General features: G+C 38.0%; 1 protein-coding gene across 4 annotated transcripts in view; it reads left to right on the top strand.

Moving 5' to 3' along the window:
* The window catches only part of LOC131043753 (endoribonuclease YBEY, chloroplastic), a 178,448-nt gene that overhangs the window by 99,690 nt on the left and 56,605 nt on the right, over positions 1 to 22,153 (top strand). For all 4 annotated transcript variants that reach the window (XM_057976986.2, XM_057977010.2, XM_057977016.2 and 1 more), the window contains exon 8: positions 15,299 to 15,370. In XM_057976986.2, the coding sequence (XP_057832969.2) occupies positions 15,299 to 15,370 (72 nt within the window). The remainder of the gene's footprint in view (positions 1 to 15,298; positions 15,371 to 22,153) is intronic.

Below are 22,153 nucleotides of genomic sequence, written 5' to 3' on the forward strand. Positions count from 1 at the left end.
AAGTGGTGGGCCAAGACCATTGGTGATCTTCATGATGATGAGCTCGTTGAGGGTAGATCCGTTAGAGGTAAGAGCCAACAACACATAGTTAATTTTGCTCTTATGGCCAACATTCACAGTATTTATGAGCCTCAAACATATACAGAGGCTAAAGGTGTACCTGAATGGGAAAAGGCTATGGCAGCAGAGCAACATAGTCTTCTGAAAAACAACACTTGGGTATTGTCTGATCTTCCTCCAGGAAAGAAGCCCATTGGTTGCAAATGGGTGTTTAAAGTCAAGTATAAAGTTGATGGAAGTCTTGATAAGTACAAGGCTCGGTTGGTAGCAAAAGGGTTTTCACAGAAGGAGGGCATCGACTATGAAGAGACATTTGCTCCCACAGCCAAGATGAGTACCATTAGGCTTGTCCTCGCTCTCTCAGCTCAATTTGGATGGAAAGTCCATCAAATGGACGTCAAGAGTGCCTTTCTCAATGGTGATTTGCAAGAAGAAGTCTACATGACGCAGCCTCCAGGTTTCAAGGTTGCCGGTAAGGAACACCAGGGATGTAGACTAGTCAAAGCACTCTATGGCCTCAAACATGCTCCTCGTGCATGGTACATCAAAATTGATAAGTACTTGATTGATCAAGGCTTTCAGGGGAGTCCTTCAGATCCCAATTTGTATGTCAAACATACTAGTGACGATATTCTATTTCTAGTAGTCTATGTTGATGATCTCATCATTACTGGCAATGCAGCACATCTGATCATGCAGGTCAAACAGAAAATGTGTCAGCATTTTGATATGACAGATTTGGGACTTCTCCATTATTGTCTCTGTGTAGAGGTTTGGCAGACTGATAACCATATATTCATTTCTCAGTCAAAGTATGCCAAGAGCCTACTAGATAAGTATCGAATGCAAGATTGTAAACTTGCATCTACACTTATGGAGATAGGGCCCAAATTATCAGCCAAATCAGATTCACCTGTAGTGGATGAGTCTTCATTCAGGCATCTAGTGGGCAGCCTCATCTATCTCACTGCCACTAGACCTGACATCAGTTATGCTGTGAGCTATATTTCTCGCTTCATGTCAGCCCCAAAAGTTGAACATTGGGTTGCAGCAAAGCGTGTGCTTAGATATGTGAAGGGCACTCCTGATTTTGGCATTCTCTACAGCAAAAGCAAAGATCCTAGGCTGGTTGGTTTTACAGACTCAGATTGGGCAGGTTGTGTTGATGACAGAAAGTCAACTTCAGGGTATGTTTTCAGCTTGGGTACAGGTGCAATCACATGGACTAGCAAGAAGCAACAGACAATAGCTCTTTCCTTGATCGAAGCAGAGTATCGGGGAACTGTTAAGGCAGCATGTGAGGCAATTTGGCTATGTAGGATGCTTTCAGACATGCAAATGTCTCAACCAGGACCTACTCCCTTGTTTTGTGATAATCAAGGGGTTCTAAAATTAGCCAAAAATCCAGTCTTCCATGAGCAGACAAAGCATGTGGAGCTTCATTGTCATTTCATCCGCCAGCATGTTGAAGATGGATCAGTGATACTGCAGTACATTCCTACAGAAGATCAGACTGTAGATATCCTCACCAAGTCCTTGAGCTCGACAAAGTTTCTCAAATTTAGAGGGCAGCTTGGTGTGATAGATAGCATGACCATTAAGGGAGGGTATTAGAATATTTAATTATATTTTAGTCACCTATATTTAGTTCCTTGTTTAATGGTCATTTAGCTTTTAAGCTTTATTTAGCATTTAGCTTTTTCTTTTTAATTAATTAGCTTTTAAGCTTTATTTAGCATTTAGCTTTTTCTTTTTAGTTAATTAGCTTTTAAGCTTAATTTAGCTTTTAGCTCTTTAATCTTTTACTTTAACGTTATGTTCTAATTATAGAACATCGTCTTGCAACCTCTATATATACGTGTGTATATCGTTCAATGTAATCATTCGATTATTGAATCATTCATTCAATTTATTTTTCAGATAGAGGGCACCACTCAAGATGATAGGTTCACAGTGATAGATGATATAATTTACTACAAGGGTAGAATCTACTTAGTGCCTTCTTCACACTTTAAGATGTCAATTCTGAAAGTAGTTCATGATGTGCCATTGGCTGGTCACCCGGGGTTCTTTAAGACATACAGGCAGATTTGGAAGAGTTTCACATCGAAAGGACTTAAGAATGAAATCCTGAAGAATATTAGAGTGTCCAGTTTGCTAGTAGAACAAGAATGAGCATACCTATCCAGTTGGGTTACTTCAACCCTTACCTATCCCAAATCAGAAGTGGGAAAGAATATAAATGGACTTTATTATAGGATTGCCTAAGGTTCAAATTAAGGATTGCATTTATGTGGTGGTTGATAGGTTGACAAAATTCACACACTTCTTTGGTATTGCGGCCACTTATATAGCAGCTCAGGTAGCTGATTTGTTCTAGAGGGAGGTGCTTGGACTTCATGGGATGCCTAGAAACATTGTGAGTGACAGGGACAGCAAGCTCCTAGTTTGTTCTGGCAGGAATTTTTCAGACTAAGTGGTATTGAGCTCAACCCTAGTACTAGTTATCACCCTTAGACTGATGGCCAAACAAAAATAGTGAACAAGTGGGTTGAGGGTTATCTCAGGAATTATGTGGCCTAGATGGTTGCACTTGGATGAGTATTGCTACAATACCACCTATCATATGTCCATTAAGATGACTTCGTTCATGGCTTTGTATGGATACAAGGTTCCTAACTTCATGGATTTTCTCTTCGTGGATAGCGGAGTACCCAAGGCAAAGGATTTGTTGTAGGAGAGTCAGGACATCTTGAGATCATTGAAAGAGAATGTCTAGTAGGCACAAAATCAACATAAATTGTATGCTGATCAACATAAAGTTGAGTGTAGTTTTGAGGTGGAGGATATGGTATATCTGAGACTTTAGCCTTAGAGGCAGTCCACACTTAAGAGAAGTGGTGCAGAGAAACTTCAACCACAGTTTTATGGTCCATTTAGAGTTTCTCGACGCATTGGTGAGGTGGCATATTATTGTGACGTATTCACACATCGCCCCATTGCAAATGGGGATCCCTGCTTTTTGCTTTCTAGGGTTTGTTTTCTAGGTCTTTTAGGGTTTTGTCTGTTAGCCTTTAGCTTTCGAGTGTCGCCAGGGGGATCACCTGGATAGCAGGTTCTGCTTGAGTTAGGTCAAGTTGGTGAGTGATGAAGTCTGGAATGTCCTGATCCTGAAATTTGGCTGGTGAGTGATGAAGTCTGGAATGTCCTGATCCTGAAATTTGGCTAAGTCTGGAATGCCCTGATCCTGAAATTTGGCTAAGTCTGGAATGTCCTGATCCTGAAATTTGACTAAGTTTGGAAAACTGAAGAATCCTCCAAAAACTAGATTTTGCAATATAACTCCTGGAGGTTTGAAACCACTCTCAAACATCCTGAAAGTATATATGGAATATAACTTAAAGTATCTTCTTTTTTATACTTAAATGTTATATTCCATAAAATTATCCTGACGGAGAGTCTAAAAATGTCAAATTTCTCTCTTGACCCTTCCAGAGGGTCCAAAGCGAATTTCGCTCCTGACCCTTCCAAAGGGTCCAGAGCGAAAATCTCCATAAGACATTCTAGTTTGACCCAACCTTAGAACCAACTCGTTCCCAGGCATCTTTGAGGGCAAAACACTTGTTTGGATGGAAAAATGTGAAAATGAAGTCAGGATTTTGGCCAAGCTTAGGAATTTCGCTCCTGACCCTTCCAAAGGGTCCAGAGCGAAAATCCTTATACACCTCAATTTATCACTTATCAAGACCAAGTTCCTAGTTTCCAAGGCACGTGTGGAGGTGTTTTTGAATGTTCTTGCCTTGAGAGGGAGTTGGATGATTTCAAAGATCGAGATTTTGCTTAAAAAGCGATTTTCGCTCCTGACCCTTCCGAAGGGTCCAGAGTGAAAATCAACCTAGTATTCATTTCTTGCCTTATTTGACCAAATTTTGATTTGCAAGGCATTTTGAAGGGAAAAGTGGACATGTTTGGACTTTGGAAATGTTTGAAAACCTTGAAAAATGATGGATTCTAGCCTGGAAGAGGAATTTCGCTCTTGACCCTTCCAAAGGGTCCAGAGCGAAATTCATCATAAACTTTATTTGCCACCTTTTTTGAGCTTGAAACCTTGTTCCTAACTTGGAAAATGATCTAATTTTGCCTTGTGAAGTGGTTTGAAACTTGAACACTGAGCAATTTGGCCTAGAATGAAGATTTCGTTCCTGACCCTTCCAAAGGGTCTAGAGCGAAAATCTTATTTGAGCTTATTTTTCACTAATTTTGGCTAAATTGTGATGTGCAGGGTCTCTTGGAGTGAAGATTGGACATCATTTAAAGATTTGGAAGCATGCGAAATGAAGATTTTTGGACAAAATGGTGAATTTCGCTCCTGACCCTTCCAAGGGGTCCAAAGCGAAATTCCCAATAGCTCTCATGTTGCAATGAAAAAGGTCAAAGCATAGGCATGAATGGAAGAAGAATAGCTTGTTTTTGCCTCCTGAAGAAGTTTCAACTTTGAAGAATGAAGGATTTTGCGTAAAACCTAATTTTCGCTCCTGACCCTTCCAAAGGGTCCAGAGCGAAAATCTCTATGAGGGGTATTTCTTGCCTTGTTTGGTAAAATTGAGAAGTCTAAGGCATCATGAAAGGAAGAATGAGCATATTCAAACCCTTAGGCATGTTTAGAAATCATTGAAAAGTGAAGGAATTGAGCCAAATGGTGAAATTCGCTCCTGACCCTTCCAGAGGGTCCAGGGCGAAAATTCTAAAACCTATCTTTTCTTTCAAAGTTTGGGCAAAGCTAAACTTAAGCATGGGTTTGAGGAGACTTTTGAATTGCCTTGAAGTGAAATTGGATTGTTAAAAATGAAAATTTTGAAGCCAAGAAAGAATTTCGCTCCTCACCCTTCCAGAGGGTCTAGGGCGAAATTTCCAAATCCCCTATTTTGCCTTGCAAAAACAGACCAAGTTTGGATGGAGTAAATGAGGAAAACCATTGCCTAACTTTGAGTGAGGGATTCAAGACAAAATGATGGAGTAAGCTTAAAATGAAAAAATCGCTCCTGACCCTTCCAGAAGGTCCAGGGCGAAATCATCAAAAAATCTATCATTCAACCTTGATTGATTAAGTCCAAGGCAAATTGCAAAATTGTGAAGACAAAGTCGTGGAAATTTGCAAAAATGTAGGTTGAGAAAATTTCAATTTGATCAAGTGAACAAGCCTGGATGGGTTCAAACAAGTCTTGAAGTGAACCTAGACCTTCATCACTATTGAATATTTTAAAGCCTAAGGAGAAAGGAAGCTCCATTAAGCCTCAATCAAACCTCCATATTCCCAAATTTTCACCAAACTTGCTAAAATTAAGACATTTGGGAGGTTGAATTAAATTCGCATGAATTAAGGCATTTACAATTTAATTAATTAATTTCTAGGCCTTGAAATAATTGAAAAAATCCACCTTTGAGCTTTGGAATTAATTTAAAAATTAAAAAACTATGCTTAAGCGCTCAAAAATCATTATTGTGCCTTTACAAACAAGTCGACCATCCTTCAAAAAGGGGGTTTTATTTCATTTTATTTCCTTTTTGTCAAGTCCGCCTCAACAAGAATTAGGGTGAGCGCCCTATATAAGGAAGGAGTATTGTTTCAAAATTCAAATCATTCATTCATTCCTTCTTATGCGAATTTGAGGAGCATATTAGAGGAGCGAAATCTAACAGATTGGAGGCGAATTTCTTACTAAGTTGGAAGCTAAATCCCAGAATTTGCTAAATGTTGGAGGCTAAAGAAGGTGAAGCTTTTGAAGGCTAATTGAGGCGTAATTCATCCAAAGGAAGACCACAATTCAACCCTTGTCCAGCAAAATCCGGTCTTCTTTCTCCATTTTCCAAGGTTTAATAGTTAGGCTTTCAAAGGAGAAGGCATCAAATGGCGGCCCCGGAGTCGGAAGATCAATTACTTGGCGGACCCTCATCAAAGAAGATCAAGCCAGGACAAGGACGACCTCCTCCAGTCCAGCATCAACAAGGACGACCTTCTCCATCTATCTTCCAGTCCAGCATTTGAAGGAAAGCATCACCAAATTGAGCATCAACCAAGTGTTAGACAAGGTAGCATCCTAGTCATCACTCCTCCAGTTGGGTTGGTCCACCTCAGCATGTCCAGATTCAATGTACCTGACTCATGGGAGATGGCACAAACTTCGATGTACCTACCCCGGCTATCCATTGGTCGAATATTCCAGAGAAGACATGTGTCCAAATAATGCAATTATTTCATTGGTCAAAATTAAGTTTGTTGTAACAAACCCTAATTAGGGTTTCATTGTAAAATCTTGGCCATTGATCTCAAATTGATCCAAGCCATTGAATGGTATTGAGGGCACTATATAAGCCTCGGCTCTTCATTTATAAAGGATAATAGAAAGCTAATAGTGAGTCAATAATAGCTAATAGTTAATAGTTAGTAATAGAGGCCAAAATAGTAGAATAGCAATTAGAGTAGATTAAGAAGAGAAGGCAAGACATTGTTGCCTTAATTGTAAAGACTTCTTTTCATTGAAGATATGGTGGAATATGTGTTTCTTTGCAATGTGCATGGTTTCTTGTTGAATCTTCAATTCTAGATGGTAGATGATTAGATTGAATGAAGAAAATTGTTGAATGCACCTATGTGGAATCCGTCTAATCCATACCACTAGCCTTTTGCTGACTGTAAGAGCGCCTTGCGTGGTCGACTGGCATAAAACGAGCTTAATTCCAAGTCATAGCACCTCTATTGTTCAGGCATTATCTTGAATGGTGATTAGTGTCTGATGGTGTACGATTTGGACATATTTGGAAGCATCCCTTAGAAGATCGCACTGAGTTGGTGTCGAATTGTTCAAGCCTGATGGTGAGACCTAGCCCAGTAGGACTCCACCTAGTCGTTCATCCATCTTCTCGCATTCTAGGTAGTAGAGTAGACGTCCTGAACCCTGCATCTTTTGTCATTTGTTTGTTTTCCAGTTAGTTAATAGGACTTGTGATTCTAGCAAATTAGACGTTTAGGTCATTGAGTGTAAGTCCCCTTGTGATTCCAGCAAATCACATCATATCGCTAAGAGCTTATCCACACGTAGAGATCCTACATAACACAACCTTGGAGTTACTCCGACTGATCCTTCAGCGAGATCTTCAGCAGTCGAGAACTTTATTCAAGAGAGGATAAGGTACCTTTAGGTATTTTATTCTGTGTTTGGTCGTGTACAAAATACACATCAACACATATGAGCTAGAACTTCCAGCAAACAACAAAGTACATAATGTATTTCATGTCTCTAGGCTTAAGAAAGCTCTGGGACACAACGTGATACATCTACAGAGTTACCTCCCCTAGATGAAGAGGGGAAATTGATTTTGGTTCTAGAGGCTATTATAGACACCAGGGAGAGGACATTATGGAAAAGGGTTGTCAAGGAATATTTGGTTAAATGGAGGAACATACCAGTGGAGGATGCTACCTGGGAAATGAACACATCTTGTAGCATCCATGGCTGAATTTGCTTGAGGACAAGCAATATTGGGAAGGGCGGACTATAATGTCCCCTTTCAAGCACATGTTGTGTGATGTTGTCGTTAGCCTATTTTTCCATGGTCCTGCAGGCTAACTGGGACATTTAAGGGATCTTGAGGATATTTGGCCTAGACAGTTTCAATTGCAGGCAATTCTGAGGTGTTTTGATGTGTTTTTGGGATACTTACCATTTATAGTAAGTCAGTTGGGCTAGGTTTGGATCATCAGTGAATTCATGAATACTATCTTGTTGATAGTAATTGTTGATATCAACTAGAGTTTTTAATAATCATTTGTGGTTATTAATTTATTTATCAATAAAGTTAAGTTATAAAGTTAAAATTAAATATTTAACTTTATTGATATGGGGACTTAAGTTAAAAGGGAAGTTATTAAAAAATTAAAAGTTTCCCTTCATTAAAGGTATTTGGAGGCTTAAATATTAAAATGGGAAGTATCTCTATTTATCCCACATTGGCTTGGAAAGTGTGTGGGCTCTCCTAGGAATGTCATAAAAGACTCTTTAAGAGTTCATTTTCAGTATACTTGGTTGGATATGAGATTTTGTGGATTGTTTTTGAAGTTTTATCTTAAAGGGTTTGTAAGGACAAAATCCCTCAAGAGCAACAATCTCTATGCTGTTGGAAGATACAGTCTGGAGATTTAGTCAAGTGCTTTCAAACAAGGAAGAACATTAAGCACAATATAGTTTTTAGTTCTAGTTTGGTTGACTAAGGAGTGGAGGCTGAGTGCCATCTTTGCTGGATCATACTGCGAGCTGGGCTGTACTGTAGGTGGCCATAGTGTGTACAGGGCCGTACTTGTTGCCATGTCTCCTTAGCTGGCCGCTTCATGTTTCTTCTACTGCCCTATTTGAGATGATAGTATGATACTGCTACACCACCTCGAGGTGATATTAGATGGTCTTGGGGTTCATAATGTGTTGTGACTGAGTCTTTTGCTGGCCGTACTTTTGCATCGCAGTCAGAGATAACGTCTTGGGTCTTATACTACAGATTCTGTATTTCAAATCAGTTTATGGACTGTGATTTATGGGTATGTACAATTTGATTATAATCTGGAGACCATGTACCTTTCCTTTGTTATAAAGACATCTAGAACTGATTCATATTGCAAACTCAGATTTATGTGTGTTGCTGAATATTTAGCATTATTTGTTATTTGTTTATGTCAGTAATTTGTTTATAGTTGAAATGCCGTGAAAATGGAGGTATATATAAATTAATAGGAAATCATGTTAGTAACAAGCTTTCAACCATAAGCAAAACATGAAGACAAATCCATCAAAAGCATTATCAAGGAAGATTAGTAACAAAAGGAGCTAATTAGGAAATAAACAAAAATGAAATTACTTCCCCATGATGCTCCCTATGTCACGACACACACTTGTCCTCCTCATCTACAAGACCCTGTTGCTATGTGGAGTATGCCCTCAGCTCGACACTAGCACAATGGGATGTCAAATGGACGATGGGAGATGGTTGATTATGTCAAGTGTGGATGAGGATGCAAATGAAGTGTTAATTTAAACTAGCAACTCCAACTAGTGGAAGAGCTAAAACATCATACAAATCATTCAAAATCTATGTAAAATAACAATGCATGGATAACTCTTCTTTGTGTGTGTGTGACCCTCAACAATGAAGGAATGGGCCCTATTTATAGAGAAAATGGGCAAATGAAGGGTTGAGATTGAGTTGATTGAGGAAGGGTTAGGATTGCTTGAGGAAGTGGTGATCCGCAATCCATGTGCTCCCCTTCAAGCCAATCACATGTTGACAAGTGTCAACAAGGGAAGGCTTGAGAGGAGAGGGACAAAGCATTAAATGCTTGAGAAGACATGATGGTTACCATGAGTGGTTAGGTATGCTTAGGTTAATGGATAAAGCTATTATCCAAGGGGTAAAGGAATGTGCAAGGGTTAAAGGGTTAGTTTGGTCAAAGCCTTTAAGGCTTGAGGGGACTTGAGGGTTACCATGGATGGTTAGGTTAAGGGATAAGCCTTTAACCAAGGGTTGGGGGAATGTGCAAGGGTTAAAGGTGGGTTAGGCTGGTCAAAGACCCATGTGGGTTAGCTTGTGGAAGGGAGAAGGCCTTTAATGCTTTGTAAGAGCCTTAAATGTTTTGAGAAGTGACTCTTCCCTAATCCCTTAGTTTAGGAATGTGCAAACACTTAGAGGGGGATTAGGCTAATAATAGGGGTTTAGAAATTGTTAGGAGCGTTTAGTGTGCAACTTGCATTTTCTAGAAAGTGCAAGTGGGTGAGGGATTTAGGAAGTTAAATAAATATTTATTTATTTAAATGTGAGAGGGGGATTTAATTAAACAAATATGATTTATTTATTTAACTAATTGTCTGAATTTGGTTAAGTGAATTAAATCAAATAAATTGAATAATTTATTTAATTAATATGAGAAGAGGGTTAGAGTGAATTAATTAAATATTAATTTCATCGATAGTTGAACGATGGTTAAATAATCAAATAAATACTAAGTATTCATTTAATTAAGTGGACAGATTTGGGTGTCTACAATAGCTATAGCTTGATATGTGCATTTGTCCATTACTGAAAATATTGCAACAAACAAATCAAGCAAAAAACAATTTTAAAACAAAAAAATCAGACTGAGGGACTGCCTACTACATTTTACAACCTATTCATAATAAAATTACCTAATCCAAATAGAACAAGGGTGTAAGATCCCATTCCTAATTTTTCATTAAATCTTTGCTCCCTCTTGCTTTGGAAATTGAAGGGGTTTGTTTGCATTTTAAAATGTTGCTGATTTTACATAACATTAATGGGACTTGAATTTCATTCATGGAAAAGATAAATAAAATTTTTGACAACAAAACCAACTTCAGATAATGTGTTACTGTTATAAAAGAGTATTTTTCCTTCGCACAGACTGATAAACAAGCCAATAACTGATTTTATCTGCAGATTGCAAATCTGAGCAGCAATATATAATTAATAAATACGAGAACCAACCTCAAACTGATATTAAAGGCACTGTTACTCCATGACAGAGTTCCACAATGAAACAGAAACAGAATGTATTTGTTCCCAGCTCTGATACAAGCTAGAAAAATTCAGATTTTTACCACTGCAACTGCTCAGAATTCGCTACACCCTCCAGTTGGGACCTTCAATCTACCTACCAATCTTCCAGCGACACTTTAGTCCATGTTGGAGGTACTAAAACACCCACAACCTGCTTTAATTCTCACACTAGCACCATAAAAATGTTTAGAACTAGCACGTATATGTTGCTACGCCCATCAAATCCGATCAATACCCTTGTTAACACATGTTTCTACTCCTACTGGCGCCCTATCAGCAGAAGCATACTTGCCCAGCAAAGGAAGTGTTATAAGCCTTGGTCTAGACTGAAGTAATCCCCACAAATTTCTTTCACAAACCCATGCCTTACAGGGAAGAGGTATCAACCCAAAATGTGCAGCAAAAACACCTGTAATCACTGTCAGAACCCTCACCACAGGAGACAAAATACTCGCATGTGGCAAAGTATGGATTTTTGGCGTTTAGTTTCTTACCATTAATCACCCAAAACAAGCCATCAATTCCAGTGCCCAACTTTATGGTGTCCAAAAATCTTCCTGGTAATGCTTTCCAAATCTTTAATACTTTGAAATTTGCCTTGGCACAAGACTTTGCAAATTTTGAAATCTTCAAGAGTTGAATCCCAATGTGAAATCTGAATGGCTCCTCCATTCACCAGCTAGGGTAGATAGTATCACTACCGAAACTGATCTTTTCCAACAGGGTTTTCTTCCTCAAGAAAGCTGAGATGAAACAAGTTCAATTCCCAAACCACAAGGGTTTCATCAAAGAATGAAAATAATCCGCATAATGCAAATGAGCTCACAAAACCTCCTTTTTATACTTTTCCTGACTAACTTTTCAGAAGACCAATTTAATTTTTACTTTTTAAATTTAAAAGCTCCTGTTTACTCCAAAAGACCCTTTTATTAAAATAATGATAATATTTGATATGCAAGGTCCCAATATTAAACGTTCATGATATAAAACTTTTTATACTCTTTTTGACAAGCTATTATACTAAAGTGCCCATTACAATATTTTAATAAAATTAAGCAACATTACTAAAATAATTAAATTACAGCCAATAATACATTTGGGTTGCAAAAGCTGTTGAAAAGTATCATAATAGAAAATTGAATGCATTGGAATGATACCGATGATGAATAATGAAAATCAGGGTTGATTGGGTAACTTACTATAAATTGACACTCTCCAAGAATCTTGGACAACACATCAGGAACTGGAATTCACTTCGGAAAGTGTCATAAGTGTCCTCTAGATCAATTGAGCTCATTGCTAACATCAAACATCCTCTTTGATAAGGCTAATGGTCACCGAGAAAGCCAGAGTTAAGTACAATGCTGAAGTGACCAAAAAGGCCCAAAATGATGTCACTGTCATCTAGAGATGCTTTGGGAAGGCGTACAAAAAGGATGCCGTATAATGGGGTATTGCACACCCATTCTTTCCTTGCCAAACTTGAGGAAACCTTTTGAGATCGAGGTGGTTGCCTTGGGCTATACCATGGGAATTTTGTTGATGTAAGAAAGGAAACTGACAATTTGCCATTGTTGTACGCAAATACTATGCAAGATTATCCCACATATGAGAGAGAGTTGTACTCACTTGCGCAAGTAGTTAAGAAATGTAAATATTACATGTTGGGTAAAAACAATCATCTACGTCAAACACCAACCATTGCATTATCCCCATACTCAAAACAAGTTGCAGTAAGGCATTTCAAATGATAAACTACAAGGGGGTCACAAATAAAGTGGCAGGGATGTTGTCTAGGCATTGTGCACCCTTTCTTGCCTTGCCAAACTTTAGGAGACCTTTTGAGATAGAGGTGGATTTGGTGGGCTATGCCATGAGAATTGTCTTGATACAAGAAACGAAACCGACAATTTATCATTGTTGTCCATAAAACTATACAAGATTATCCCACATATGTTTCAGAATTGTACTCACCTGTGCAAGTAGTTAAAAAATGTAAATATTACTCGTTGGGGAAAAACAATCATCTACACCGACCACCAACTGTTGTAAGGCATTTCAAATGGATGGTCTTTTTACAGCAATTGAATTGGGTGATAAACTACAAGAAGGGGGTCACAAATAAAGTGGAAGAGATGTTGTTTAGGGTGCCAATTTCTTCATGTCTATTCACAATCATGCAATTGGAACCATTTGCTCATGAGGTGTATCAGGAAGAGTAGGAAGATGAAAATTTTGGTGATAAATTCAAGCTAAGTAAGGATGCTCATGCTATGGCAGAAGGTGGGGCTGATTTCCATGTCAATATTGCCTTCTCTACAAACGGGGTAAGCATTGTATTCCAAGAAGTACAAGTAGCATAACTTTGCTTATAGAGGTACATACTTCAAAAGTTTCAGGCTATTTTGACATAGGAAAAACAGTGGTTATCTTGCAAATATGTGTACTGGCCAGGCACATAAAATGATGTTTTTAGGTTTATTAAGGTTTGCACATTGTGTAGCACAAGCTAACAAGGAATTTGCAAGTCGGGGCCATATCTTCTATTACCATTACCTTCAAAGTCCTCAGGATGCATTTTTATGGACTCCATTGGAGGATGACCAAAATCAAGGAAGTGTTAATGATTATCTCTTTGTTGTTGTTGTTGACCTATTTAGCAAGATGTGCAAAAGCAAGATATTGATTGAAGAAAGGCTTCTGTTTCTTTAATTGTGAATGAGTTCATTTTGGTTTGTAAGTTCATTGTAAGTGGCTGAGCTACAAGATTCCTCAGCAAATTTTTGGTGACTATGTGGGACAAGAGGGATACAATAGATGACCTTCCTTCCATCAGTGAATGGATGGGTACACTGAGTTGTGAATAGATCATGGGTTCAGGCATTGCAGGGGTACAATAGGGCTAGTCCAAAGATGAGTGAAAATCTTTGCGACATACAATATGCTGTCAATAGGGCAGTTCATTCAAGTATCTAATATCTTCTTTTGAATCTTGTAATGGTTACATGCTGCAATCTCTATTTAATCTTGTAATTGAGTTATCGCAAGATTGATAAAGATCAAGAAGTGATCAAAACACTCAAATTGTTGAGAAGGTTAAGGCAAGTGCATCTCAAAATCCAATAAGAACTGGAGAAAACCTAAGCTATGTATGAAGAAAGGCAGGACAAGCATAGGGTTGAGCATCATTTCAAGATTGGCAATATGATTTCACTTCATTTGTCCAAATTTTTTTTGAAAGTTAAAGGTAAAAAACTTTTTCTTATGCTGTGGCCCTTTCAAAATTCTAAATAAGTTTGGTGATAAGACTTTTGAGTTTGGTTTGCCTCCATGCATGGACATACATTTAGTTGTAAATATGAAGAAAATGAAGTTGTTTGAACCTGCCAATGCTACCTAATGTTGATTTGGATTTGGGTAGTTTCAGATCTAGTGGTGGCTGTCAAGGAAAGGATAACAATCATATTGGCTTCTGTGTTCTAAGGGACAACACCCCAAACAAGCCAAATGAATAAACAAGGAAAGACGATGGAATTGTTTCCACATTCACTGCAGCAATAGTTTCTGGAAACAAAAATCTCTTCACATGGGAAATATGATCGAGATGGATCTACATCATTATGTAAATTTGTCAAAGCATGCATGTATGCTCTTCATTGTTTGTAAATCTAGGTTTAGAGTGGAAGAGGAATGCCACTTGTTTGGCCTTATAGATTCCACACCCTGTTGTTAAATTGGAATTGTTGCATCACTTTTCGTCATGTTCTTTAGAGTTCAGAAGTGAGGTATAGTAGAGCAGAGAATTCAGAGCAGATTAGGTAGAGTTTGAAGAAAATTTGATAGTGGAGTCTTTCACACGAGATTCTGCAGCTGCTTTGACTCGCATAAAAGGAACCCATAAGTCATTTTTCAGGTTGGTTTTCCTCACGTTGTGGACTGCAGTGTAAATACTTGTGTTAGTTTTGTTGTTAATGCTATCCATTATTTGCACTCAAATTATTAATTTTCCATGCATTTTAATATTCATTCGATGCTAATCCAATTGTGGAATAAGGTTTGTAACAAATTGCAAGTAATTTAATTTCAGAGATTCATTATATGACGGATCACAGTGAAACAACAGAGTAATGTGCTTTCAGCACAAATATTAATGATTTTTGCTGGGGACTTCTAATATTTTTCATAATTATATTTTACCCTTCAACTGAGTTATACATCACTTACAATTTTTTCTAGAAAGCATAAACTCTGTGTGAAGTCTGCGCATGCCAAGCTAGGTATTTCTTTTTATGTTTTGGTTATTAGCAATAATTTTTATTTTCAATGAAATTTGACCAAATTGTGTTTATTTACATTCTGGGGGAAAACCCACTTTATTGGTCTGCAATATTAACTCTAATTACAGGGATTAAATGCTTATCTAGCCTTTGTTGACTTTTTTCACTGATTATGTTAATTGGATTATTACCTATTTTTCTTAGATTTGACAATTAAAGCAGCTTGAAGCTTGATTTATTATCTTTTTTTTTGGTTGAAATCTAATGATATTTCTCCAAGGAATTTATTTCTTCAAATTGTTTTCTGGATTTGAAGTAGTGTTTTCTTGTTGGATTTTCAGGGTTTGCTGGTTTATGGGAAACAAGGCCTTGAGCTTCACAGGAGAAATCTAGACCCAGATATCTGCAAAGAGGTGCATTCTTCAATATCAATTATGATGTTCATTTTGGATCTAGATCAGTTTATTTTATGTTTTAATTAAAAAATTGTACTGTAAATTGTAGTAAATAGTCATAATTATTATTCTGTCCAACATAGTCCCCAACATTGCCACCTCGCCAAAAAGAAGCATATTTTGTCCATGCTGGTAGAGATGGAAGAGAAACCAGAATTGTCTGTTCAATTTTGCCTTAAATCAACCTTTCAATATTAGTGCAACTGTTCCTCAACCCTCTGGTAATCCATAGTTTGCAGCATGCCGAATCTCTACAACATTATTATTTGTACTCTATAGAAGTGTAGGCTCAGGTATAAGTATAATATTCAGTGGTTGTCCATCAATATCTACAATTTCACTTCCACAGAAGCATGCTTTGGAAGTACAGAAGCATTTCTGTAATTTTACAGTCAACCAAATATTCTCTCTCAGCCTTGTGAAGTCCATCAAACTGGTTTATTTCCAATTCTCCTTTGGAACTTGAGTATTACAAAATACAATCTGTGAATTTAGCAGGATAGGAACAGGGATGGAAGAGGCAGGAGTATACTTTTGTTCTTGTGATATTTGGAACCAAATTATAAAAGCAGAAACCATACTGAAAACAAAAGAACACGTTTTTATCACAAACAGTTGCAGATTAGTTGGCTATGACAATGCACAAGGCTGATCAGCAGAATAAATAAATGTCCACCAACTGAGCAAGCTACTACAGATCTCTTTGCCATTAAGAGCAGTGCCCTTCATAATCATCAAACAATGCACATCCCAATACCCCACATAAATTGTGCACAGTTGTCTGTCAGCGTATGCCATCGAGAAACTCAAAACATGATACATATCATCAAGAGAGTTTTGGCTGTCTGCAATCATGATGGTTTTCATTACAGAAAACCTATCTGTCATTTTGTTTATGTGAGACAGAGTTGGGGAGGGGTTTTTATGCCAAGGAAAAGACATTTTGATATTACCAAGGTCTTTCAATATGGAATTAGCAATAATGCATTGTTCCCGCCATGACCTTCCTTCCATAACATGGAGGGTGTTAAAAATATTTCTAGAAGAGTTGACAAGGGTAACTCACCTGTCCTTTCTAAAATTATAATTTTTAATTAAAATTATCATTAGAGATTGTGGAGGAATACAAGTACATGGGAATTGATTTTCGCAACAGGCTCAGCTGGGAGACTTGTAGAACAAAACGGATACAAGAGGGTTTGAGAGCTTCTTTTTTTACTGCAAAACAGGTGTAGGCAAACAGAGTTATGTGATTGGAAAACCAAGAAAACTCATTTTGGCTTGTTGGTCACCAGTTGTTCTGTGCAAATGGAAACAAATAGAAAGAATTTGAAAGCATCTTATCACTAGTAGCCTCAACGTTAAATCAATGGTCACGTATGAGATTCTCTTAGCTGAAGCAGGAATGTTTCCGGTGGAGGCTTCAGTGATGTAATGTCTCCTTTCTAGTGTTCACAGCGTGATGTGTTGTTAGCCTATTTCCCCATGGTCCTATAGGCTAACAAGGACATAAAAGGGACTAAGAGGCCTTTTGGCCTAGGCCGTTTCAGTTGCAGATTATTTGGAGGTGTTCAGAGGTAGTTTTGAGCATACTTACTATTTATAGTAAGTCATTCTGGACTTGATTGGAACCTCCAGTGGCAGTGACATGTTGATGGTAAATGTTTAATATCCACAAAAGATTTATTTCTCATTGATATGATTTATTGTGCATTAATAAAGTTAGTTTATAAAGTTAACTTTAAAGAAAGATTTAACTTTATTAATGTTAAGTCTATAGTTGTGGGAAATATTTAAATAAAATGGTCCCCTTTATTCTATAATACATCAGAGACACAAGTTGTAAAAAGGGTGTTATGTTTATTTATGCCACATTTGCAAAGTGAGTTTATGAGCTCTTGTGACAGCGTTATAAAAGAGATTGAAGTGCTCTCTTTCAGCATGCTTGGAGAATATATGAAATTAAAGAAATCGTGGAGATTTTCTCTCAAGGGCCTGGAGGATGAAATCCCTCCTTGCTAACGATCTCGACGCTGTTGGAAGACACAGTCTTGGGATTCAAATTTGAGCTTCAAGGTAAAAATTCAAGTCTTTATGTTATTTGTTATTAGACATTGTTGCAGCTGCTAGGAAGGGTTCGAATCTGTGGATTGGAAGTAGTGGTTTGGAAAGAAATTGATGTTTATGCTTTGTAGTGACTGGCTGGCCCCTTGGAAGACTGGATTTGCCTTTGTCTGAGATATTTGTGCGACTGTGAGGGCCGTGCAAGCTAGGATTTGTCACAGGGCTGTCGTACAGAACCCAAAATTGTAACAGCAGTACTGTGCCAGCCAAAGACCATCCTTAAAGGTGCCATAACAGGTTTCTCATCAGCGACAAGGGCTGTATTTGATCTGCAGATGACTTGGGAAGTAATTACACTCATCTTTCCTACTGTAGCATGCTGTACATAACCCAGATCATTCTAGAAGTGCAGTGGCAGGAGTTCGAGGGATAGATATCGCTGTTGGTAGGTTTAGAAGACAATCTCATGTAACTACAGTGATCTGGTATGTAGGGTTTGGTGAATAACAATGCTGCTGTAAATGAAACATCAAATTGCTGTCATAAATCTGAGTTTCTATTTGCTTCTGTAACTTCAGTTTATTAGTAATGGAATAAGTGTATGTCTACATTGAAATTATATTGTTACATTCATTTATGTTGTATCTATTTGGTGATTCGTCAATACTATTGCACCTTTCAGTACAAACAAACTCAGAAAAAAACCTCAGTAAACAGTTTGCTAGCCAACTGTTTGACAAAATTATAGTAAGTGGGAAAGCAAAAACTCAGTGGGTGAATAAAGGCTGCACCATTCCAGTGGTATCAGAGCATGTTTGCAAACTGTTTGTTATAATTCCTAATGTCTATTACAGCCAGAACTTAGAATGCATGCCAACTGTTTGTCATAATTCCTAAGTAACACAATCAAGGGAAAAAGAAAAAAAATGGTACAACAGGGAGGTGGCTATTACAAGCGATGATCTGTTTGATAAGATATCTTAAAAAAGTTGAAAACATGGATGAACACCGCTTGCCCAAAATGGTTGTTGAAGAGAAGCTAGACCATAGAAAGAAGATGTGGATCATAGTTGAAAATCTCGGACTCGCCTCAGACTTGGCAAACCAAAAATTCGGACTTGGACTCGGACTCGTGAAAGACTCGTGAAAGACTCGGCAAAAAGAAAAACCGTAGTTTTACAAAAAAACATAAAGAAATTAATGCATTTAGAGAGCATAAGAGCCATAATTGAAACATTACACGTCACATACTCATAGTTTCAAACTTTCAACTCTAAAATGTATAATACCAAGATTTCTTCAATGCTAATTATGCTGTTATATGGAGCCTAATCAGACTTGGAGGTTAAATTTTCCCTACTTCCATCGGCGCAGTTTCCCCCTATATTTTTCGATAGGGGTTTGGGGGTAGCGCCCCCAAGTTGGGGTCAAGGGGCAGCGCCCCTTGCGCTCTCCCTGTCACGATACAGGGTGGAGTCGAGGGGCAGCGCCTTCGAGGCCAAAAATACTTTTATTATTTTATAAAGGCGTCGAGTGTTATTTTTCTTTTATTTTTCACTCCCTCAGTTATGCCAAATGAAGGCAAATTTTTTTTAAAAAAACTCAATTTTAAAGCTTGCACGACTTTTTTTCTGGGTCGCCATCTGAAAGACTTGCGAGTCCATGGCAAGGACTCGCGCGAGTCCTTGCAAAAGACTCGCGAGTCTTTCAGATGGACTCGCCAAGACTCGCCTCGTGAGTCGTTGGCGAGTTGACTTGTGGCTCCCATGGACTCGCGAGTCCGTGGCGAGTCCACGAGTTTTAAAACTATGATGTGGATGAAGCAAAACAAGAAGTGGATGAGCAAATGGGACATTAACTTGCAAAAATATCCCAACATTAATGAAGAGATAAAAAGATTTGTGGTAGAAATATTCAAGTTTTCCATGTGGTCAAAGCAAATTGGTCAAAAAAAAGCTCACTATGTTAAAGAGTTCAATCCCACATGGGAACACGATGAAAAAGATTTCTTGCGGGTGGCAATTAAGGGTAAGGTTAGATTGTTAGTGCCGTAGCTAAGAACTGGGTCCCATCATCTAAGGTGTGAGTGTTGACGTGTTTTTTATGCACATGCAAACACAGAATAAAATACCGAAGTATCTTATCCTCTCTTGAACAAAGTTCCCAACTGCTGAAGATCTCGTTGAAGGATCAGTCGAAGTAACTCCAAGGTTCTGTATGTAGGATCTCTACGTGTGGATAAGCTCTCTGTGGTATGATGTGATTTGCTGGAATCACAAGGGGACTTACACTTGATGACTGAACTTCTGATTTGCTTTGAATATTGCTGGAACACAGGATTTTACTACCTTAGATTTGAAAAAAAAGGAAAAAAGACGAGGGCGAGGAAAGGATCTAATCCTAACACTAAGAATGTAAGAGCAATGAATGATCTTTGATGAAATTCTAACTAAGTCTTGTTTTGACATCCCAGGACCATCTCCACAAGGTTAGTGCGATCTTCGAAGGAAAGCTTTATGATGTTCAAATCATCACTACAGGCATAGACACCATCAGGCTGATGCATATCAATGAAGAAGCGACAATTGAAGTTAAGCTTAAGCTGAATGATTCCAATTGACTACACAAGGCAAGTCTGCAATCAACAAACTGCTAGTAGTATGGATATACGAATTTCACCATCAATCAAGCACATTTCTTCCACTCATCTAATAACATGAAATCAAATATGAGAAGTATAGAGACCATGCAAATTGTCGAATCGACCCATAAATTTCACCATTTCTTCAATGAAGTTTTACAAGTCTTTTACAACAACATCTTGGCAACAATCTTTGCCTTCTCTCTCTACTCTACTCTAATTGCTATTCTATCAACTAGCTAATCACCTTCTAACTACTCTCTATCTGTCTTCTATTAACTGCCTTTACAAAATGAAGAGTCGGGGCTTATATAGTGCCCTTAGTACAATTCAATGGCTAAGATCAAGTTGAGATCAATGGCCAAGATTCTACAATGAAAACCCTAATTAGGGTTTGTTACAACCATTACATAACATTTAATGCTTGACCAATGATAAAATTGTATTAATTGGACACATGTCTTCTTTGAAAAATTCGACCAATGGATAGCTGGGGTAGGTACATCGAAGTTTGTGCCACCTCCCATGAGTTAGGTACATTGAATCTGGACATGCTGAGGTGGACCAAACTGACTGAAGAAGTGATGACTGGGATGCCACCTCGTCTGACACTTGGTTGATATCCAATTCGATGATGCTGAGAAGCTAGCTTTAATTAACTCTTTTGAAACTATCTTCTTCTTCAACGAACCCTTGCTCTGACTTCTTTTGTCTTTGATGTGCAGGATGATGATGTACCTCGCCTTGGAATGCTGGATTGGAAGAAGTTATTCCTGATGATGCTTGACCGAAGAAGGCCGTCCTTGTCGATGCTAGACTGGAGGAGGTCGCCCTTATCCTTGCTTGATCTTCTTTGATGATACTGAGTTGGAGGAGATCGTCTTTGTCCTGGACCGGATCTTCTTTGATGAGAGCCTGCCGACTTGTAGATACTCCAGCCTTGGGAGTCGTCATCGTGATACCTACACAACATTTCAAAATTAGTCCCTGAGCATTAAAGGGTAGAAAATAAGACTCAAAAGGAAGGTTTAAGATATTAATTAGGAAACTTCATGATAAATCTAGAGTTATCATTTCCTAATTAATTAATCAACACTTAGACTTTTCTAAAAAAGTGCCCAAAAATCAAGTCTTGAACAAGGATATTAGGATAATTTCGCCATACCTCCTCTTGAGTACTTAACTCTAAGACCTTTTGAAAATGATGCAAGAAAAATGGATTTTGCTAGGCAAAGTTTAAATCATAGCCCTCTCTTGGATGAATTGCGCCTCCATTAGTCTTCAAAAGAATTTCACCCTCCTTAGTCTGCACACTTAGCAAAATTTCGCCTTCAATCTTCTGGATTTCGCTCCTCAAATTGCTCCTCAATTTCGCACTTTAGAAGGGATGAATGAATGATTTGAAGTTGAAACAATGCCCCCCTATTATATAGAGTGCTCACCTTCTTTCCTCCAAGGCCGACTTGGCAAAAGGGATAAAAAAAATAAATAAAAACTCTTTAAAAAGGTGGCCGACTTGCCTATAAAGGCAAAATAATGCCTTTGAGCGCTCACTTTGTATTTTTAATTTTAAAAATTAATTTTAGTGCCTCCAAGGTGGATTTTTTAATTATTTCAAGGCTTAAAATTAATTTATTAAATGCAAAATGCTTTTAAATTAATGCGAATTTTAATTTTCCAAATGTCTCAAATTTAGCAATTTTGGTGATTTAGTGCAAACTGGAAAATATCAATTTTTTGATCAAGGTCTTAATGAAGCTTGCTAGTGATTTCGCCCTGGACCCTCTCCAAGGGTCAGGGGTGAATTTTGCCTTTGGGCATCAAAATTTGCACTTTTAACCATCCAACCCAACTTCAAGGCAATTCAAATGTCATTTCACACCTATGTCTAAGCTTGGCCTTGCTCAAATTTTGGAGGGAAAGGTAGGTTTTAGGATTTTCGCCCTGGACCTTCAGCAAGGGTTAGGAGCGAATTTCCTTTTCTAGGCTTGGTTTTTCCTTTTTCAAACTCAAAATCAGCTCAATTTAACCAAACA

Source organism: Cryptomeria japonica, chromosome 6, assembly GCF_030272615.1.
Source record: "Cryptomeria japonica chromosome 6, Sugi_1.0, whole genome shotgun sequence".
In the NCBI taxonomy this organism is placed as follows: domain Eukaryota; kingdom Viridiplantae; phylum Streptophyta; class Pinopsida; order Cupressales; family Cupressaceae; genus Cryptomeria; species Cryptomeria japonica.